A 12,552-nucleotide genomic window follows, 5' to 3' on the forward strand; every position below is an offset into this window, starting at 1 on the left:
CAAACCTCCCCTGTCAGTACCCTTGACGTTCGCCCACTCCCACCTAGCCCCCTCAATTATCTTGGCATCATATCAGAAACTTTCCAACGTGGCCTTTCTGCAGGATCCCGAGGAGGCCGACCCCACAGAGCAAGACACCGATAGGCTTTGTCCCAAGAAGGTATTCTATTGTCCAGTAGATAAAGCAAACTTTCTATGACTAGCATTAGCACCAAAGGCTAGATGTAAACATAACTGTGTTTGATTTATGAAAGAAAGAAAAGGAGAAATAGTGTCTTGAAGGTGCCCTTTACCGCAATCCATCAGGTATTCCCTGGCAGTCTTTGGCCTGATTGAAAATTTGTAAACAAGTTCACCCATAAACCCTTTTTCGATCTGCGTTGCCTGGAAGAACAAACTCATTTTCAGTCCATTGACTGTAAATAAAAGTGTCTGCAGAAAAACATGTGTTTCCTGGAACAATTTAGAGTATGGATTGTGCATTCTGTTGCATTTCAGAACCCGTAAGCGTTGAAATTCTGCACAAAAATAAGAAAGGATGAGAAGTGAGCAATTATACTATACTTCCTTTAAGCTGCTCTATTCTATATATTTGGATGATAAAGACTATGTACTGTAAATACAAACTTATAGCATAATATATATTCCTTCTTTCCTTTTTTTGCAGTTTTCTTTTTGCATCTTTCAATCTATTATTTTGGTTTTACGGCTTTAACCGGTACCATATGACAGGTGACCACAGTAAAACATTTAACAGTTAAATACAGTAGAACGCAGATAAATATGAAAATGAGGGGAGATAATCACAGTATCAGAAATTTAAAAATAAGGCACTTGTGCTCACATTGGCTTCACTATTTCATATTAAGATCAGGCCATTGCTAGGAGTTTAGTTTTGATGCCATCAGCTCTGAAAGCACGGCGGTCTGTGTTTGTGTCGGTATAATATCTGAGTTTAATGTGTTGCACATTGCAACCTTCACAGCCCATTAGGTGTGAAGAACAGCAGCAGAACACGTTTGAAGTGTTGACAGAATCCCCTCTGGCTAATAACCAGATAGATCTTTGAATGAGTTTGTGACGTGTAGAGCATGTGTGATGGGTTATAATGAATTTTCCTTCCCTCCTTCTCTACTCTCATCCTCTGCAGCTTCAGGAGGGCCAGCTCGTGGTGCGTCACTTCCAGTTCCTGCGCTGGTCTCCGTACCGCGACGTGCCTGACTCCAAAAAAGCCTTCCTCAGCCTTTTGGCTCAGGTGCACAACTGGCAGCGGGAGTGTGGAGAGGGGCGTACTGTGGTCCACTGCCTGTGAGTCTGTTTACATTTGTCTGCATCTTATATACATTGTCACTTGTGTGTACTTAGTGGAGGGGCTCTTGTCATAAGTTGATGGTCACAAACAGAAGTTAGTACATCAGCTAACTCAACCGTTACGCATTCTAGGTGGACAACTTGAGCCACTGAAACTGCATAATGTGCGCGCGGTGCCCAACATTTTTAAGTAACACCCAAATATTATGAATTCAGCAGCTCCTCATGAATTGTATTCTTATCTGAAAAGCCTTTGAAAAAGCTTTCACACTCTGCTGAAGAATGGACTTGAATTTTTTAGACCTCGCGTCGAATGTGTTCTGATAAGATACCAGACTATTCACAAATTCACTTAGTTGCATCACTTTACTTACGCCGATCAGCCGCAACATTACAGCCACTGACAGGAGAAGTAATTAACATTGACAGTCTTGTAACAATACAATGTTCTGCTGAGAAACTTTTTTCATGTGGAGTACTTGAACATGTACTACTTAGACTTAGACTACTGAGACCAGACACCCCGACCGCCCAGCAGGATGCAGACTGACAGGCACACACACACACAAAAAAAAAAAAATCAAAACAAACAACTTAAAAACATGAAAAACATCACGCGGTGTTGATCTGGCCTCCGAATTCCAGCGTAACCTGAACCCCCTAGAACTGTAACTACGCGTCATGGCGACACAGACCATAATGACTGTGATTGATCTGAAACATAGACTGTATATATAAATATGGACCTGTTCCCACTTCCTTGCACTGGACAAACTGACGCTATTTTCACGGGGATACGGGCAGTGCCGTCTTGCGACTTTGGAGCCAGAGTCTGTGCAGACAATTGACAGTCAGTCTGTGCGGTCCGAGAGTGGATCCACACGGATCCGCAATATCGATGACCCTACTACACTCCCGCCAAACTTACTCGAGTTTTCATTTAATCAATACTACACTCTGCTCTACCTCCACCAGTTTTACAAATGTCACGGTCCCATGAGACCACTTTACGGAGTGTTTGGCATGGCAACCGGTAGTCACCATTATGCCACATCCTAGTGTCAAACTCAACAAAATGTATCCCATAAAATTGACACTTGGGCATTCATCAACATTATATTAACTACCTAAAATGACTGAAGCCATCCTTGAAGAAAAATTATTTGACTTATTTTTTAGTGTTTTAGTTTGGCCCAAGTCCCATCCACTAACATGGAGGAGGTGGAGCTTATGACCTATACTGCAGCCAGCCACCAGGGGGAGCTCTACTTGTCTTGAGGAGCTGTTCCTATGTCCGTGCTTTAAGTTATTATACTCTCAGACCATTAAGTAGAGTGTGTTCAGAAAATATTGAGACTCCTTCAGTTTTTCACATTTTCTTGCTTTTATAATTACAAGGCACAGCCGAATTTTAGATTTAGTTCCAAATGTGTTAGAATATAAAGAATAAACGGAAATATCGCAGCAACATAAGTATCTGAGTATCACAAGTATCATACTCTACTACTAAGCTATGATGCTGCCACCACCATGCTCCGCTGTTGCAGTTGTACTGGGCTGGTCTACTTTCCTTCACATATGAGGCTTATAACATTGAGATCAAACACTTGGGTGCTTTTCTGCAAACTTCAGCGAGGCGTGTGTGTGTCTTTTACTGAGAGAGACTTCTTTGTGGTAGCTCAGGTTGGTTGGATGGCCATCTCTGGAAAAAGTTCTGGGTGTTCCAAACTTCTTCCATTTAAGAAAGAGGCCACTGTGCTCTTGGGATTTCAACTCAGCACAGTCTTGTCTCTGAGCTCTGCAGGATATTCCTTCCACTTCTTCAGTAGCTTGATTTTTGCTCTGATAAAAATTTCCAGCTGTATTTTACTTAGACTCCTGTGTGCCTTCCTAAATTATAGCCAGTGTAATTTACCACAGGTGGACAATAAAAGTGTAGAAATGTCAAAGAGCCAAAATGTCTGAATACTTTCTGAATGCGCTGTGTCTTTGCATTATCAGTGTCTCCACATGTCAGGGACCTTTGTTCTCCGGGGGTCAGGCGTGTGTAAGACATCTCATATCAGATTAAATCCCAGCTCTCGCATTTTAATGAGAACTCACATATTCATCTTGAAAGACCGCCGGTTGGCCTTTATCTGACAGCATGCTTGATCTGCGCTCAGTCAAGCTGTGACATTTTACTCTGTAGCTTCCCCTCTGAGACGCCGTCTGAGTTGCTGTACGACATCTTTATTAGGTCGCTCGTGTCTTCACGCTTTCTGTGTGTTTGTGTCCCGTGTGCGTCTTTGTTCGTTGCCTCTGCGACAGGAACGGCGGCGGTCGGAGCGGCACTTTCTGTGCCTGCACCATGATCCTGGAGATGATTCGTCACCACAGCGTAGCGGACGTGTTCTTCGCCGCCAAGACGCTGCGCAACTCTAAGCCTAACATGGTCGAGACAATGGTGAGCAAATTGAGTTTTTTTAGACCATATTAGACCATAAAACCAAAATGCAAATGCGAGAGGCACAAAACCGCCATGTACAGTAGACACAACTACAACTACAAAGGAGCAGAAATGATGCATAATGGCTACAAAGAGACGCATAACGACTACAATAAGAGGAGAAAAAAAATGACTACAATGGCCGCACAATGCTCCTGATTCAGACAGGAAATCTAAGGGAAGTCAAAGAAAATTCTCCATGTGACGGTGGGGGAATTAAATTAAACCTCTCCCCCAAAAGTACATTGAATATATTTCAATACTGTGTCACTTATTCCATATTATATAATCATTTTGAGATCAGGTAGAGCTGATCTTATTCACAATACAGTGGAGTCTTTTAGCTGCCTTTCACTCTGTATTGGTTGACGTAACTTGGCTGTGTACTAAGTTGCACCTTTAGCCTGCTTCCAAACCTCTGAATCACCTCCCATAAACCTCTTTGTTCTTCATTAATCCAGATATGGGCTTTAGAATGAGACCCCTTGTTGTAAGTCTAGCTGCAATGGCCACAAACGCACTGATCTGCAAGAGTGAGATTGACACAGCAGTACATGTTGATCACCCGCTACCACACCTTTGATCCCCGCGCACATGGACAGTGCATATGTGGCTAGCTGGGCTGCTCCTGAAGCGGTTGGTAATTAGCTACAATGATTAGCAGAATGAATAAGTGAATATGAAGGAAGAATGTAATGAAGGCGATTAGTTCCCACGTTTGAAATTTAGAAAAACACACTTCTAAACTAGCTAGCCTGGCTCTGTCCAAAGAAAACAAAATCAGCCCACGAGCAGCTTAAAAACTCATTACTAGTAATTACCATCTCGTTTGATTGATCTGTACAAAACCAAACCTCTCTTTTGTTCCCAGGAGCAGTACCGGTTCTGCTATGATCTGGCCCAGGAGTACCTGGACTGTTTAGAAGTCAGATAGCACCTATCCCTCTCCTCTTGTCCCTCCTCAAGGAGATGGTCCGGATCCTGGATCCTGCATCCCGGGTCTCTGCTCCTGCCTTCTTAGTCCATGTGTACAACTCTGGTTCGCTTCTTTGCCATGCCTGGATGAAACGCTGTCTGCCACGAAAGGCCGACTTGAGAAAGCTCACTTGACAACTTGTAACATACTACTGACACCCTTTTTGCTTTTCCTTTGCGCTCTGATTCAACCCTTTTGTGCCACTCTACATCTGCCAAACCAGAGGACACTGACGGGGGTTGGAGTCCATTTTATTCATTTTATAAGACCACTGTCAAGGCAGCCGGACTACCTGTTCTACAACTCGCCAATGGGATTCAAAGAACTTCGCTGTTTCCTGCCTTATTATGAACAAACACTGAAAGGTTGACGCCAACCACTGGATGATATTATGTGTTTGTTTGTAACACTGTAAATGGTGCAATCTGCTGTTGGTGAACATCCCATGTTGTACTGTACTATATTTGAACTTTATTGTGGGTGAGGCTCACCACTGAAGGTTTACTGAAGGTGAAAAGGAAAGAGGTCCGTCACACGATGGACATATCTGTACAGTGGAGTTGTCTTGGACCTAATTTCTCTTTATTTATTCTTCGTGTATATAGATGTTTTTTTGTTTTTTTTCTTCGCTTGGGTGTTTCTAGATGTTCTCAACGTCTTATCAGTGTGCCAATCCATTCTCTCTGTGTCCGTAAATGGGTTGGGGTTCAGCATCTGCATGCCCAGTCTTATGTGTTTCATTGCAGTGTGTGGCCCAAGTCTGCTTCAGGGTGGATTCTGCGACGTGAATCCCTCCCGCTAGTCCCGAGAGAGCTCCGTAAGAATAACCACGTGTTGCTGTGAGAATACGGCAAGAAAAAAAAAAATAACCTGTCGCTTTCTAAATTTGTATTTATTCAGTGTGTTTTATTTTCTAAATCGTGTATAAAACAGGAAAAGAAATAAAATATGCTGTTGCTTAAAAGCCACGCTTTTTTGAAGATTTTTATTTTTTTTTTCCCCAGACATGTTACAGACAAGTGCAGGGCAAGTGGGGTGGAATCAGACTGGAGTCAGGCTGTAAGGCTGCGTTCAGACTGCCAGCCAAAATCCGATTTTTAGCCCATTCAGATTTGAATCGGATCTCGATTTTGAAGTCTGAACAGTGACAGATCACATGAAATCCGATTTTTGCCAAACGGTTGCAAACCACATCCAGAGGTAGTTTCATATCGCATTCGTATCGGATATGGACAGATGCGTCTCAGTCTGAACAGCTCCCAACACTCAGATGGGTTTTGACTGTCCGTGACGTCACTTACGCGACGCCAGGCTAGAACCAATGCGCCAGACCGCGTGCCTATTTCCGTTGTGGAGGAGCCACGTTACGGCCACGGACAGTGATATTACAGCTATCACAATGGAGGAGGACTTTGAAAACAATTCGCCTTGGACAGAGGAAGAAACTGCATGCCTTATAAATCTTTACACTGACGTGACATACATCCATCATGTTGTTTGTTGTTGTTTTGCTTGTCGCTGTCGCAATTATATGACGTCTGACAAATACACGTGCTGAATGACGCTTCCGCTCGTTGCTACAGCAACCTATCAGACCTACCGGTGAAGAATGTGGCCCAGTCTGAACAGAACCATATCCGATTTGGACACTTGCTAAAGGCAGTGTGAACAGTCAGCCCTAAAAATCGGATATGAGAAGGAGTCAGATTTGAATCAGATCCGTCTGCAGTCTGAACGCAGCCTAATAGACTGTTGACTCGTTGGCATCCCAACTGGATTTCTGGATGAGGACACAACCACAAAGAGCTGCAAAAGAAAAGGAGATACAAAACAACCGCAAAGCGACTAAAATGCAAGAGTAAAGAGGCACAGCAACAGCGTGTGCGGTACACAAAGCTGCACTGCTCAAAAAAATTAAACGCTTTTTAATCTGAGTATATCATGAAGTAAATTAAACTCCTGGGCTATTGATCTGGTCAGTTCAGTAGCAGAGGGGGTTGTTAATCAGTTTCAGCTGCTTTGGTGTCAATGAAGTGAACACCAGGTGCACTGGAGGGGCAGCAATGAGACAGCCACCAAAACAGGAACAGTTTTCCAGGTGGAGGCCACTGACATTTTTTCTTTCCTCATCTTTTCTGACCGTTTGGCTATGGTCAGTGTCACTACCGGTAGCATGAGGTGATACCTGGACCCGACAGAGATTCGCAGGCAGTCCAACTCCCCCGGGATGGCACGTCCATACGTGCCATTGCCAGAAGGTTTGCTGTGACTCTCAGCGCAGTGTCAAGAGGAGGAAGGTGATTCCAGGAGGCAGGCAATTACTGTTGGAGAGCTGGACAGGGACGTAGAAGGTTCTCAACCCATCACCAGGACTGGTATCTGCTCCTTTGTGCAAGGAGGAAAAGGGTGAGCACTGGCAGAGCCCTACCAGCAGGCCGTTGGCATGAATGTCTCTGAGCAAACTATCAGAAACAGACGCCATGAGGGTGCCCTGAGGGCCCAGACACCCTCTAGTGGGCCCTGTGCTCATTGCCCAGCACCATGGAGCTCGACTGGCAATGTAGTAGGTAGCTCAACCACTGGTCCCCTGCGCTTTTCACAGATGACAGCAGATTCACCCTGAGCTCATGTGACAGACATGAAAGGGTCTGGAGAAGCCGTGGCGAAGATTATGCTGCCTGTAACATCGTTCAGCATGACCGGTTTGGTGGCGGGTCAGTGATCCTCTGAGGAGGCATATCCACGGAGGGACGCACAGACCTCTACGGGCAAGACAACCACACCCCAACTGCCATTATGTCCCAGGATAAAATCCTTGGACCCACTGTCAGACCCTGGTGCAGTGGGTCCTGGGTTCCTCCTGATGCACAACAACTCCCGGCCCCATGTGGTGAGAGCATGCAGGCAGGTCCTGGAGGATGAAGGAACTGATACCACTGACTGGCCCCGACTGGCCTGCTAACCTGATCTAAATCCAACTGACACCTCTGGGACATTATGTCTCGGCCCATCCGACGGCGCCAGGTTGCATCTCGGACTGTCCCGGAGCTCAGAGATGCCCTGGTTCAGATCTGGGAGGAGATACCCCAGAACACCATCCATCATCTCATTCGGAGCATGCCCCGATGTTGTCAGGCATGCATGCATCCACGTGGGGGCCACAGAAACTACAGAGTACCGTTTCAGCAAAATGGATTAGCCTCCTGCATCATTTTTAGCGTTTTAATTCAGCCCTCTGTAGCTTAGTCAGTTTCCTTTCCATCAAACGATGTGGCATCCATTCCTTCCTAACACGTTACCCAGTCCATCTCGGTACAGATATCCAGCAGGATGTTTTTTTTTCCCCGCAGTCACATCTGATGTGCTTTCAAAGAGTCCCTTTACATTTTTGGATCAGTGTACAAAGAGACAACCACAGGGTTGTAAAGTGACCCCTAAAGAGATGCACAGTGACCTCAAACAGATGCAAAACAACATGCAAAATGAATATAAAGAGGCAAAAAGACGACTGCAAAAGGGCAAAAATAACTGCAAGCGGAGATGAAATGACTACAAGGGGAACAGAAAAAAAAAAAAGAAGACAAAGCAAACAGACAAAAAAGCAAAAAGTGTTGCAAAACAGATCTGAAGACAAGTCAGCCTTTGGTTGTGTTCCTGCGTAGACGGGGTGGGCTGCTTTTGTACGCATGTGTAAATGACCCGTTTACTTTTAATCGGACTTGTTTGAGTTACATGTTATTGTTTCATATTCCAGTCAGCTTTCATTTGTTATCCTGAATAAGTAATAGTCGTGTTAATAATGAAGAGTTTATTGCTGCTAACAGGCGAGGCGTTTTTTTAACTCGACTCTTTAACACATTCTTACTCATTTTACAAATGTGGCTCCAGATGAATGGGTACCACACGCTCCACTTTGCGAAGGCGTGCTTCTTTGAAGCACTTACGAAGTCGTGATGGATGGCTACAGTACTAGGGTACCGCCTCCCCCACCTCGTGTAGCCGGCAGATATTACTGCTTTTATACCCCCACAGTTCACTCTCCTGACCTGTGTTTTAATTTACGCTTATCATTTAATTAGCAACTTTAATGGACTTTTTTTTTTTATCATCACCACCAAACAGAGCCCCCAGTATTCAGCCACCTCTTTAATTGGAGAGTCTTGATGATCCATTGATCGAGGGCCCAGCGCATTTAATCTGCATGTGGTGCCTTACAAGTGATGTCACATCTAGTTACTGTGTTTTATGAGTGCCTGATAAGCTCTGCTGATTCACTGTCTAACCCTCCCCTGCCCTCCGAGCAGCGTTTCTTCTCGCCATACAGCGCCGGAGCCCCCAGAGCTGCCTGCGCACTTTTTAAACGAAGGACAGGACGCTGACGGATGATTTCTAACGCACACAGAGGAGGGCGCGCAGACAGCAGAACAAATGAACTCCAGAAATAGTCGAGCAGCGCGACAAAGGTCAAAGGCCGCGCGGGGCCGCATTGTTCGCCTGTCTGCGTGGTTTCCCAAGTTCAATTACATTCGCGCTTTGTATTTCGGAGGTAATTGATCTGCGTGTAGTGCGTTAAAAAAATAATAAATAAAATGATGAAAAGCTGCATAAGGATGAAATACACAATCCCCATTGTGTGTGGCGCATAAAAGGACGGGGACAACACACTCCTCGAAGCATCTGTTTATGTCAGATTACAGAAACCTGGATTTTTTTATTTTTTTTTCTACTGGAAAGAAAACACAGACCGCTGCCTTTTTCTTTTTGATTCTGATCTGAAAGCTTCAGAGAACAGCGCAAGTCTCTTTTGTGGCGGAGGCACTGCCTGTAATTACTGCTGGAGCCATTGTTTTTACGCTGAAAAGCTTGCATTCAAGTGCTGGAACTGAGACTTTTCTAAGATGACTGAGCAGAAGGGAGGTTTGCGGATATCCGGGCCTGCTCGCGACGTTTTCTTACGCACACGCACAATCGCGCGGATCGTATCCGTCCCCAGGCAATCCACAGAAACATACACATCATCCGATTAGTAAATATAGGCAGCTCAGTAACGTAGCAGTGGAAGTGTTTGCGTCTCAGACTACCTGCAGTCAGCGCTCTCACCGCCGCCCTCCGCAATAAATAGTTTATTATTTGCTCTTTTGTTTCATTTTTCATCGTCACACCCTCCTACTAAGACAGCAATCACAACAGACTTATGCATGCCTTTTGATTGTTCATATTTCTCACTCATAAGTTATTAATACCCGCTTCAAAGAGCAGACACGCTGAGCCGTTTGAGCAGACAGCGAGCCGATGGTAAACAACGCCGGGGCTGCTTTCCACGGCAGATCGCCTGGCGGTGGGATGCAGCTCGTGTTTGCATTAGTCCAGCAGATCTTTCCCTTTTTTTCCCGCGTCATGTTAAACCCACGCCTCTATAAAATCTCTCATCAGTTGGTATTTTATTTTATTTTTTTCAAATCAGGCGGACGGGTGGGGCCCTTTCACACGCAAATACAAAGAAGCGTTACTCCCTCCCCCGCCTGGTTTGTGTTAAGGCTCTAGTTGTGCACCGTGTAGCCATGTGATTCAATTAATACCTCCTTTATTTTGACACAGATTCTCCAAAGGGCTGGGGAGTGGAATCGTACCCACTGATGGCAGATTCAATTTGAGCTCACTTTATCGCTGTGCAGATTCATCTAGTCTCTGACACAACTTTCCATTCCATTAAATTAGATTGCTCTTAGCGTGCACGTGAACCGGAAGCTCCTCTCATCTCTTTACACGGCCAAATCGAATAAAGGTCCACAAAACCCATTTCCAGATGGTATTGCTGCCGTCAATAAAAGCTGGTGTTTCTTAAGAAAATGCCTCATTCAGTCTGGCAATCATCATTGATTACGTCGAGCCGGGATGATGGAGCGTCCGTGAAGGCGGCAGTTAATGGCAAATATGTCGCTTGCCAAGGAGGCAGTACATCAGCCCGGGTAGCCTGTGGCAACGCGGTGTAAGAAGAAAAAAAAAAAAACTGATGAGACTGTTCTCCCACCCACAGCACAATCCACGGAGGTGGGAAGGAAGATGCGAGCCGATGGCTCGAGGGCGAGTCAATAATGACCCTGCTTTATCCCAGCGGCTTCGCGGTGCACAGGGCCCGCAACTCCATCTTCCACCTTTCTGTGCCACAGTGGGCTCCGAGGGAGGCTGAGGGGGTCCAAGGTGAAGTGACCTGCACAGACCTGACTCATATGAGTAATGGTACCCACCCTGACCTACACACACTCCTAACTTCTGATAAATCCACACCTGTCAGAGCTCCGTTTCCTGCACTGCAAACCACCGTACAGGCATTTAGAAGAGTCTACTAATATCCAGAGCTGAAGGGGCAACTTGGGTGGGTAATAAAACGTCTCTAAAGAAACCATGCCCTAGTGCCAGCTTAATTATATAAGCTTAATTCATTTTAACTAAATACAGCCCTTTTAAATTGGTAATTTTTATATTTCTTACATTTCTTTTTTCACGATTCACGGAGTAATTGGTACAATATTGTTACAATATTGTTACAATGTTGCGTTTAACCCAGGCTCAGTTCGCATTCACAGGGCAATCGAGACAAAGTAAGTTCTGAACACTGCGTACTTGTAAACAGTTTTGTGATTGGTCGTAATTTTGCAGGAAAAATAAGAAATTAGGAAGTAATCAAATTGAAAATGGAGCATCAACGGCAAGTGTGAGCGCTGGCATTTACTGCTGCGCCAGTGTTCTGTAACTGGGCAACATGTTCAGTTTGATCAAGCTGCTAGGCCGCATGTGGAAACACATTTATGTATATGCAGCAGTGCACACTCACTGTCGTGTGTTGGGTCGACTGTTGCTTATATTGTTTTAAGTGTAGTTGTATTGGTTGTGGGTAACTTGAGTTCACGCTGCACACGAACTGCTCCAGGAAGTGACTGCGATCGGGTCCACCCTCTCTATCTGGGCTCAGCTCAGTTCGTTTGTTGTGGAACAAAGTGTAATTGCTGTGCTCACACCAGCCCAAACAAACCGACATCGGGGGTAAACATTGCCTGTTTACGACCTAGTTGGCAACGCACATTAGTTCTTCTGACTTGAATATTGTGATTTGATCTAGCTCTGTTAATTACAAGCCCTCCAGCCTAAATGACATGGTTAACACTGTTAAGTGTAGGTTTTAGATGGAAAACAAATAGCTCCTGTATTAAAGTTTGATGTTTTGCTGACCTGTCCAGCCACCCACACCTCCTCCCTTTCTGTATGATTGCACTGTCCTGCTGGCCTTTGTGGCTCTGTGGCTGCAGCATGTCGCCTCAATGACTCATTTAGTCCCATCAAAATTACACAATGGAACGTAACTGGATCATGATAAGGTGTTCTTTCTTAAATTAAGTTTAAAAAAACAAAACATCAACAGCGTACCGTAAGATATTATATAAGATATTTGAACTAAAACACCAGATGAACAACGCTGAGTAAGGCAATTCGACTTTTTTTTTTTTTAAATTACATTTCTGATAGATTTTTCATGATGAACTGATATCAAATTCATATTTATGAGTCAAAGCAAGTCAAGTTGGTGTGCTGCATCTACTTAAAAATCTGTCTCAACAAGATGAGGATCAGGTCAAGTGCCTTACATAATGAGGGTGCACATAGCGTGAAATGATGTCTTCATCTTGCCATCATGTTCAGATTTTATTTATTTTTTTAATCTGAATAACTTTGAGAAACCCTGTTCTTCACTTAACTTTGAGGAGTTAAGCAGAGAATC

At 44.6% G+C, this 12,552-nt stretch overlaps 1 protein-coding gene across 1 annotated transcript in view; it reads left to right on the top strand.

Annotated features, from left to right (window-relative positions):
- The window catches only part of ptprua (protein tyrosine phosphatase receptor type Ua), a 211,022-nt gene extending 205,181 nt beyond the window's left edge, over window positions 1–5,841 (top strand). Inside the window, exons 28-30 of the mRNA XM_084562776.1 lie at window positions 1,151–1,308; window positions 3,622–3,757; window positions 4,671–5,841. Coding sequence (XP_084418902.1) covers window positions 1,151–1,308; window positions 3,622–3,757; window positions 4,671–4,733 — 357 coding nt within the window. The 3' untranslated portion in view covers window positions 4,734–5,841. The remainder of the gene's footprint in view (window positions 1–1,150; window positions 1,309–3,621; window positions 3,758–4,670) is intronic.
- Window positions 5,842–12,552: the final 6,711 nt, after the last annotated feature.

Source organism: Chelon labrosus (genome assembly GCF_963514085.1).
Source record: "Chelon labrosus genome assembly, chromosome: 16".
NCBI classification, from domain to species: Eukaryota; Metazoa; Chordata; class Actinopteri; order Mugiliformes; family Mugilidae; genus Chelon; species Chelon labrosus.